Raw genomic sequence first — 10,744 nt, forward strand, 5'->3', positions numbered from 1 at the left:
TTTTTAAAATTTTCTCTATTTTTGGCACAATGTACCGAAATTTTAAAGTAATTACAATTTAAATTTCGTTTTACAAACCCATTCCTTTTTCCCAAAAGGCCCCGATAAACACAAATTACGTTCATTAAAAAAAGACGAATAAATTTTTAAAAAAAATAGGAAGTAGATATTTACTTTTCAAATGTTTTAACTTTTTCCAGAAAAAAAAATATGGCAGAAAAAAAAAATGTCTTGCCTTTGTTTTTGTGCATTTTCCCAACAATTAATTGCTCGTTTATTAAACTTCAACAGTTAGTGTATTTTTGTGCATTTTTAAAAACATTATTTGGGGTGGTGCGGAATTTCGACATTTAAAATGACTAGATATTTTGAAAGTGTGTAAACTTTCCCCAAAAGATCCATTATTTGAAACTAAAGATACAAAGTTTTCAAAATATCGGTTGTCCAGGCACAAATGGATAACAAATATATAACTACGTAATTTATGTTTCAATGTTAAGTGAGGAATAAACAGGGAACGTGGTCATTCCCCATTTGGTCCCTTTTCCTTATTTTTTCTTTGGCAACAGAAGAGGAAAATACATTTCCCCCCGACACTTGTCCATTCGAGGATCCATTTAGAGGATCGCATTGGGTCAAACCTAAAAAAACCCCAAAAACCCGACTTATCGGGGTAAAAGAAAGGTTCTTGAAAAACGTTTTGCCCAAAAAACAACAGAAAGATGTACAAGGCAAGTCTACTTTTTTAAAAGTTTTAAAAACATAAAAGAGCCCCGCCATGGAAAACCCCATAGTGGGGTTTTCACCCGCATGGATCCAAAACCCGCCTCGCTCCGCGCAGCTGGGCAGGACCTGCGTCCGCTTTTAAAGCTACGGAAATTTGGGGAAAAGTTTGCAACACATGGATCCTGACCAACGCGCGATGCGCACTGGGCGGACCCGCTGGTCGCTCCCCCCTATGTTTTTTTTCCCATACGCGGGCCCAAAAGTCAAAGCAGATTTTTTCGAAGTCTTGTTTAGGAAAATTTTTCTTTTTGTTTGGAAATATTTATCTTGGGAAAAATATTTCAAGATAAATTTCCCAACAAAATTAAATACTGACCCACAAGGAACAAACATGAAATGGATGAATTCTCTTGATAGGAAACAAAAAAGATTTGAATTCATGCGTTGCCTGTCAGAAGCAACATTCAGCATACATTGAAAAGCGGACTGGGCATTAGATGTAGGCTGAACGCTGGTGTGTCAGGAAAACGCATAGCAGAACTAAGACACATGTCATTATTAGGCATAGTAGTAGAAGTCAACTAATTACCGAAAAACTAAAACCTGCTTTTTTACCCCCTTTACCCCTATAACATCAAAATCAGCCGATTTTGCAATTCTAGATTTAATTGGGGATCACATAGGTTTTTTAAAGATTTAGATAACTGGGCAAAGAAAACCAAAAATGTTGGAAGAAATCTACCATTTGCCCATTTTTTATAATTCTATTTTTTCCCTAATGTAATATTACTATTGATGTCGTGACAGGTTTCCCTTTCAAAGTGATCGCCAAAACGAAGACAAATTTCAGTAAATGTTTGAGGGTCTGCACGACTCCTCCGACCTGTAAAAGAAATCCTTATGGAAATTTTGCATGTTTTATTCAAAAGAAAACCCTATTTTTATAAGGATTTTTACATCCTTTCAAATTTTACAAATTATCTGCTTTTTTGTGTTTTTTTTTTTCCGCCCCATGACGTTTCAATACATCACGTAATAAATTTTGGGCTTTGTTTTCATAAACCCCACAGTTTTAGTTTTTCATTTTACTTTTTTAAAAAAAAAAAATATGTTCAGAATTAGTAGGGGAAAAAAATCGGATCGTTTAGCTTTGATAATAAATAAAAACCTTTTTACCCCTTCTCGCCGAATTAGAAAAAGAAGATGTAATTCTCCCAAAAGAATGGTGCCGAAACAGTAATAAAGGAATCAAAATTTAATTGACAGCTGGGGGCGGCGGAACTGTTTATTATTTTTCTCTTGGGATTGTTTTTTTCTTTGTTCCAAGTACAAAAAATTCATAACCCCATAATGGAAGGGTTTTTCATTATATTTCAAACCCCTAAAAAATTAATCCCATAAACTGGGCACGCTTGGTCCGCCAGATAACAGAATTTGCATTCTAGAAAAAAAAACACATTTGAAGATTGAACATTGAAAATTCTATTTTACAGATTGAGACTTTTTTGCTTTGTCTGGGAAAGTTGTATCGACTTTTGCATTCTAGAAAAAATTTCGATAAAATTTGGGCAAAAATTACTCTTTCTCGGGTTTTTCGAAAAATCATTCAATTTATAAGATGAAAATTCGTTAAATTGATAATTTTTTTCTTCGCAGAAAAATTTTTTTCTTGGGAAAATTTTAGCAAAATAACAAAATAGTTGGTATTCTAGAAATAAAATTGGGCCCGTTCCTTTTTGTCTTACGACACGACTAAATTTAAGTCTTGGCATGCACGATAAAAATTGACATTTTTTATTTATTATTTATTTATTTATTTTGTGTGTAGTGCGGCGTGCGTGGTGTGTGTGTTGTGGGAGGTTGAGAAATAAAAAAAAAAAAAAACACTTCATTTGACAGATGGGTCTCGATTGGGTTCACCCGGGAACAGGATTGGCACAAGCTTTTAACACAAATGGGGAGTTTTTTTGCAGCAGATAAAAAAAAATGAAAAACAGGACCCCATCAAAAGCATCTCACAGAGGGTCTATACGAATGTATGGACCTCTCATGAACCGTTAAAACCAGATGCTTCAAGGGGCATTTCCTAACATTAATAAAAACTTTTTCTTGTCGAAGTTCGGGGAAATCACCTTAAAAGCCGTTGTCACAAATCTATACCCTCCCTTTGGGAAATAAAAACGCCCTCTTTCAAAACGCGTGTATGTGAATTTCGACATCTACGTTTTTAGGTATGTTGAGCTGCATATAGGTCAAAATTGCGAACTATAAAAAAAAATCATCATAGTGCAGGACAAGAACCATAAATATATTTTTTTACATACTGACGTCAGGGAGTGAAATAACGTAGTCAAATTTCGAAATGACATTCTGATTTAATAACATTTGTGTCTTGATGTCGTTTCAAGCATAGAAGACGTTGCTCAAACTTGTTTTATCTATAATATGTAAAGAAAGAAATCAGCAGAAAATGTCATCATTTAATAAAGCAATTAATTAATGCTTCCATTTGTGTCTTTCCAAAATGAATTTACACACATTTTGATAAAGTCTAATGAAAAGGCACTCGTGTTATGTCCTGTATTTATGGTAGTTTTTTTTTCTCAATGATCTCCCATTGCGAGATAAAAGATTTCAAGGAGGTTGTTGAGATAGTGAGGTCTGATAAATGTTAGGTATCTTTCGTTGCAGATTGTCCGAAAACGACTTGGAGAGCAGTCATCTTATCGATATTACATAAAGGTAAATCCCGCTCTCAGCAAAGAAGAAGCTTTACTAGTTAGACGTGAATGGGAACCACACATTGACAAACACGGTCATCTTCAGCCAAATGGAATTCTTGACTGGTTTAACACAGGTAATTAATTTCTTTATCCTTAAACTGGTAAATGTTACTTTACAGAATAACAAGAATACTAGTAATGCTATGAAACTTACATAAAATGCATATAGCCATGTGATCTAGGGCAAGTTTGATTTACCAAAAGGTTTCGATCAAGTTTAATATTAAGCGAGATTGTCCTAGTGACAACACAGTTAAGGTCTTTAACTATGTCAAAACTGGCACAGTACCTCACTGTTAACACATAAGAGACCTATAGTCTCTTTCATTAATTTTCCAGGAAACTGAAATACTATTATTTTAATTAATGTTTCTAGAACAGTTTTCATAAGATAAGTATAGAACATGTGTAGGTATAAGAACGAGATCTTGGACAAGATTGATACTTGGAAATAGTGCTTCGGTAATACTATGGATATATTTGTCAACTTGCCTTATTTTACATTGTTTTCTAATCAGAAAAAGTCATGTTTCTTGGGCACTATCCATTAAAAAAAACTGCCATTGATAAGAAAATTATTGTAATTACATGAGAGATGTGCAAATTTAATATGTGACATTATTTTCACATCAGATGCCATATTTCTTGGACCTATAAAAAATGTATGTTGGTGCAAGCTCTCTATGGAGTTAGCTCCAATAACACTAGAGTTGTAAATATACTGCTTTTAAAATAAACATAAGAGACTTACTTTCTTTAGCACTCAGAATACAAATGTATGTAATTGGACAAGTTTGATAATGGGTTTTAATAATACCAGAAACATTGTCTTTTAATACTATCACGTAATACTTGTGGCAATAATGGCAATACAGTACATTTGTATTTTAAACTATTCTTTAATGGATACTATTGCTCTAGTATTAGCAACATTTAACCAGTGTTTATGTTTAAAAAAAAAATCCGTTATCGCAATTTTGTGGTTTCCGTGGCTGAGTGTTTTGTGTCGCCTTTGAATCACTTGCCCTTCATCGATGTTGGATCGAAACCTCGCTAGCGATGTAGAGTACTGCACGCGAGAAAGCCATCCAGCTGGATTACGGAAGGTCGTTGGTTCTACCCAGGTAATCGTTCATGTCTGAAACATTGCCTGGAGGGGCACTTGGGGTCTTCTCCCACATTAAAAAGCAGGCAAGAAAAGTAGCCATATGGCCTACATTCTGTCAAGCAGGCAAGAAAAATAGCCATATGACCTACATTCTGTCAAGCAGACAAGAAAAGTAGCCATGCGGCCTACATTCTGTCAAGGCGACTCTACACCCAACAATAGAAATGAAAATTGTTTACGCATTAGAGTCCACATTTCTCGGGGGGATATAACAAAACTAATACACAAACCTAATATAAGTATATTCACAACATATTGATAATGGTCAAACTTGTTTCAAAAACACTAGAGTAATTGTCTCCTTGAATTAGACAGAATCATCATATTTCATATTGTTAACAAATTAGGGACTGCATTTCGTAGAACACAATTTTCGAAAGCATTTACACATAAAAGTATTTTCAGTTTCATTCATTTCTAAATCGTATTTTTTTTTTCATTACAGGTTTGACAAAGGCGTGTTCAGTACTTATGGCTGAGAGTGAATATGTTTCATCCTTACGGTGTGAAACCTTACATGATGGAACGGTCCTTGTCCATGCAACAATATCCAGTAAGAAAGATTCCTCTGGTGACGAACAATTCAATAAAGGTGATAACCATGTTGATACATTCAGTATCAACATTTATCCGGTTTTTACCATAGACAGTCTCAACATGCCATCTGACTTAAGATTTAGTTCTCCACTACCAATCTCGGGTCCCTATGTACTTGTTCAGAAGAACTTGAAGCAAACCATTCTGGATGACTTAGAGAATGGAAAACAGATAATTTTCCTTGAATCTAAGGTAAACCTTCTTTAAAAAGGTTAAATATATCCAAATCATGTTAAAATGCATGTCAACTTCAAAGTAAACAACCCATTTTATTTAAAGTGGAGAATCAATACTATTAGCTTATGCGAACTAAACTTAATAAGAAGTTGTCAAAAATCGATTTAGATCAATATCAAATAGAACTGTTTGACTGTTCTCCTATCTAGCAGATCTAGAACTGATGTGTTTAAAGCTGCAGGTAAACTTTTTCCAGCAAACCACGTTTGTAAAAACATGAGATTTCCAAATCTATTTTCAGAATGACAACTGCTATTCTAGTCAAGGTCGGTGTTCTCTGCCATTGGAAGAATCACTTTGCTGGCGGCTGAACCTCAACTTCACCGACCATCACATTTTTCAAGCCATGGACAAGTACTGTAAGACTGTGGACTTCAGACAGGTTTTGATCCTCATGAACATCATTAGGGAACAATATCCTCATGAACTAGGAATATTAAACAACGAGATTCTAGTTAATTCAATATTTATCCTTTCACAAAAGAGATTTTCTAGACTAACTGCACTTCATGACTGGTTTTTGGAATTGGTGAAAGTCTTAATCACGGGTCTAAGGATTTGTTTCCTGCCGTCTTTCTATTTACCACGTCAGAATTTGTTAATGAATTACAGCGTAACTGAAACTGAAAGAAGAATGGCTCTAGGGGTACTTGATGATATGCTAACATCATTGAGAAAAAATCCTAAAAATATCTATGACTTGACTGGCTACACTGAAAAAAAGAAAAACAAGCAGGATGCAGACGAGAGCGAGGAAGACGCGGAATCACATTGCGGCAACGAAGAGACAGACGACATCGAAAAAGACGATGCCAGGTCAAGCGTTGCTGAATTGCATACGTGTTAGCCTTGTTTTTTACCCAACATTTTTCTTGTTTAATATTTATATTCTTGCTGTTTGTTTCGTTTCTTTTTCCTCTTGTCAATATTTTTTGTATGAGTTTTGTTTTACATTCTTATTTGGTTGTTTTGTTTTCTGTTCGTATTTACCATTGCTAGATCAAGAACGCACATACAGATCAATTAGAATGTAACAAAGCATTCATTTGCCTTGTTAAAACGAAGAACATAAGCATACGTGAGCATCCAGATACACAGATTTCACAATAAGAATTTTGGGTGAATTTTGGTAGGAATTATAATGACATCTTTCGTAGTAAATCATGTTGCGTCATTCCACAATTCTAAATGATGTTTGGTATTTTTCGCTTTTGTTCTAAAAGTGTCGAAAATAAACAGAACAGGTTCACAATAAAACAAAACATACAACTCGAGAACTTACTTTTAACAATAAGAACATAAATGTAATTAAAGCTGTCTAATGATAGTGCGCTTCCACAATAAACTACAGCTACCAGGATTTGCAAAATTTGAAAAAAGGAGCATAATTTGGTACACTGTAAGTAAGTGTTACGAAACATGTTTAATTGTGGTCATTTATTGGTTATAAAGACTTATTGAGACCCTGATTACAGGCAAAACTTCCACCAAAATTTCGTAAGTTAAAAAGGCAAAACTTCGCCAAGACGTACATCAGGGTTAGGAAAATTCCCCTGTCAGGTATCTCACGATGCCAAAAGACGTGTGGGGAGTTTAATGAAACAATTTATCAATTATATTTTGAGAAACCTACTCATAAGAAATACTTCCACATTTAAATAGTATAAAAGGGCATAAATTTAACATTATGTATGCTAAAGTTATAACACGTGTTCTGTGAGATCATCTGATGATACCAATGATTTTTTATGAGTTTGAAAGCATACGGACAAGTTGTTTTGGGGTACCCCATTTACATTCAAAACATTCACCAGAATTTAGAAAGTGGCACAAGAAACATAGATAGTTAGGTAATATATGTTACTTGTTCTGTGGGGGTCATCTAATGGTGCCAAAGATATGTGTGACGTTTAAAGTCTTGGGCCTTGTAGGTTTTAAGTAGCATGATACATGCTAACCCTGCAAGGAAAGGTTGACAGAAAAAAAATAAATAGTCATTACTACAAATATTTATATTTGGTCATAAGAATAAAAATATTCAATAGGAACACAAAACAAGTTATAAGAATGTAAAACATAACAAATGAATATGAACATTTGACAACAATAATGTTGAACAAGAATAACACATGTTTAATTTAGCAACGTTTGGACTGTCATAGAAAATATTAACATGCATTTTATGGAAAACGATACGTGAAGTACATGTATATTGTTTTGTAATCGAAAGTTCTGTTAATCCATAAGGCCTACAAAATGTTTGTTTCCGGTATCCTGACCTACCCTAAATTTTTGGCCCGACCCTAAATGTTTTTATGGCCTTGGAGAATTTTTTTCAACTTTTTTCACAAAAAGTTGCAAAACTGCACTTTTTATGCTTTAAACATGGTCATTGATGTTAGAAATTAACTAACTGGTGCTGTAAAGGCCTAACCCCTTTATTTGTATTCATTTTTGACACAAAATTAATTTCCGAAAAGTCCCACTAAAAAATCCAAAAAAAAATACCGGCCTACTCACCCGATCTTTTTAGCATGTTACCGGAAACAAACAGATTTTTTTCTAGGCCTAACCATAATCTAGTCATTCAGTAATAGCGCGTTTCCTGAAATATATTTTATGTTATAGTAAGAAATATTATAAGTAGCACCATTCCCACCTGAAGCAAATGAAGCCTCCAGAATGTGTCGAATTGCAAAATAAATCAAAATTTCAAAGGGAGACGCGTACACCATAAATAAAAGGGCCATGGTGGTCTAATATCACCAGAACATTCTACATAATTGATGCGGTTTTTCAGTTTAATGTCTATACAGCCATACAGAACAATTAGGATCCGATATTTGGTTGTTATTGTTTTTTTTGTTGTTGTTTTTTTTTTGTAATTTTAGATAACTCGAACAATCCAGAACAATTTAGAATGACTTTATATCATTTTTAATACAGTTTGTCATCTTATGATTAAACCATTGTGTACAAGATGGGAGTAAAAACTTCGAGTTGAGTCAAGCGAAATATTACAATTAATATACAAAAAGCAGCTTCAAACTTGGCCGACAAAAACAGTTACGGAACCTTTATTGAGAGACCACCCAAAGGAAGGCTGAAAGTTGTCCCTCTAACAACACCGAGGCTAATCTTCCTATTCAAGATTATGGAGGGACTGGTGCCGACAGTTGACACTTAGTTAGACATAAACTAGTCCAATATAGGCTGTACAGTAGAAAATAAGTTTGCTATACACTCTTTATAAAATTAGCAATCTTTTAAGTGCTGTAACACATATACAGCCAGCTCCAGTTTAAAAGCAGAGCCCAGATAGGACTGATGGCCAGTGCTTATTGAGTGATATTTCAACAGATACATATGAAGAATCAACATTTCATTGTGCATAGACCGGCCATGATTTGAACAATGTTGGCAGAGGTCCACTAGACAATGCTACATGCCAAATAAGCTCTAATAAGCTCTGTGCATTGTGGTTCAAGACAAGAAGATTTTAAAAAGTTTTCCCTATACTGTAAAACTAAGTTTGCCCCTAACCCTAACCCTAAACCCTAACGCTAGAATGGAGTGATTATGAATATTTCGAATGTAAATATAAAGTTCATAATAATCTAGAGTCCATTGCTGCTTGTTTTGGATGTTTAAAACAGTAGTTCTCAGTTGTTCACACACTCACACAATACCAAGATTTTAAAAAATAAATATGAGACTACTTTTTACACGTCCAGAATAGTTGTGTGATGCGGTCACATAGAATTGAATGAAAACACAAACGACGCGAGGTTGAAACTAAGTAGTTGATTTGGAGCTATAGCCAGTTGCTGAAGCACTGGCTAAAAGAATTACTAGCCTTATGTTCTTGGATGACCTATAAATCGTCAAAAAAACCAAGAAAAGTAGGGGTCATGTATCTTCTAAGAGAGATTTTTTATATGACAGGTCAACACTATGGAATATCTTTCAAATGCGGGTATGTACACATGAGTAATAAGGTTAGTTTACACTTCTATAAATGCAAAAACTCTCCTTGAAAATGCTACCAAAATGTCAAGTATAAGTTTAGTTTAATAATATTTTATTGCAGCTATTACAATTACATGAATGGTAGCATTACATATGTATACATATATATATACATGTAGTGCAAATGGGCCGGGCTACAAGTTTTAACAATTTTTACGACAGCCCTCCCCAAGTATAGGTCCACAGTGCAATAAAAACAGGAACTGGCTTACATAAAACATGAAAAACATTTCCCACTTTGAAACTATGAACACTATTAATAACCAGGTCAGAAATCATTATCTTTTCTTAGTGCAAAGTGTTATCACTGAACAATGTAAGAACTCTTTCTCTGTAAGAACTTCGGTTAAATGGAACCAACTGGAAGAAGCGCCATCAGCGCCGGGTCAGTCGAGAAATTTCAGGAATAAGGTCAGTAATTCGGTTGAAAATGTGCTTCCGTGGTCGAAAGAAGTCCAAAGTAAATAGATCCAAATTTGCCCCTTTTGCGCAAATTCGTGTAGAACTGGTGATTTAATCACACTTTTTCATGCTATAATACATTCTGCATGGGATGGTTCTAGGGAAAAAGCTGTATTTGTAGTCGCCGGTTGATGTAGAGTACTGGTGGAACTGGTTGTTATGTGCTGCTCTTGGTCTAGAAGTGACAGGTATGAGATATGTAGACGCTGGAATATCCACTAGGTTATGCACGATCTTGTAGAGCATGATGAGCTGTGACGTTTCTCTCCTTAAAGTTTTTCTGGAGGGACTCCCACTTGCAAGTCTTGAAGCATATCTGAGACTGATACACTGTTGGTGTTTCGACAGCGATTGGTGACAAATTAAAAGTGAAATTAGTGACCATGGTTTCATTGCATTATGGTCAATCCCATGTTTGGGAAGGGCCGTTTACTGATGTTGTGAGAACTTGTGGCCCGACCCATTTGCTTATTTTCTTGGCTGTACATGTACATTTTTGATGTTTGTTATTATAAATGTAAAGATTAAAAAGCAATAAAATATGATTAAATTAAAATCCCATGGTTTTTTTTTTTTTTTTTTTTTTTTTTTTTTTTTTTGTTTTTTGTTTGTTTTTTGGATTGCCTAAAGACAGACCTTCAAGACAAGGGCAGTCTCGTAAGAAGTGAAAGACTGGAATGCTGATAATAAAACATGTTATAAATAGAAAATAGTGGATATGACAGCTGGATTTAGTGGTTTT

The 10,744-nt window shown here is 34.5% G+C and overlaps 1 protein-coding gene across 1 annotated transcript; it reads left to right on the forward strand.

Moving 5' to 3' along the window:
* The first annotated feature begins 722 nt into the window (after positions 1 to 722).
* Positions 723 to 10,294, forward strand: LOC123534383 (uncharacterized). Its single transcript, XM_053520496.1, has 4 exons — positions 723 to 731; positions 3,418 to 3,583; positions 5,123 to 5,466; positions 5,753 to 10,294. The coding sequence occupies exons 1-4, from the start codon at positions 723 to 725 to the stop codon at positions 6,356 to 6,358; spliced, it is 1,125 nt and encodes a 374-aa protein (XP_053376471.1). The 3' UTR covers positions 6,359 to 10,294.
* Positions 10,295 to 10,744: the final 450 nt, after the last annotated feature.

Source organism: Mercenaria mercenaria, chromosome 12 (assembly GCF_021730395.1).
Source record: "Mercenaria mercenaria strain notata chromosome 12, MADL_Memer_1, whole genome shotgun sequence".
Lineage (NCBI taxonomy): Eukaryota > Metazoa > Mollusca > Bivalvia > Venerida > Veneridae > Mercenaria > Mercenaria mercenaria.

Bases quoted from the DNA above. Each gene is read 5' to 3' on its own strand.
- LOC123534383 (XM_053520496.1), top strand. The intron at 3,584-5,122 runs GTAATTAATTTC...TTTTCATTACAG, and splicing joins TCTTGACTGGTTTAACACAG to GTTTGACAAAGGCGTGTTCA. The intron at 5,467-5,752 runs GTAAACCTTCTT...ATCTATTTTCAG, and splicing joins TAATTTTCCTTGAATCTAAG to AATGACAACTGCTATTCTAG.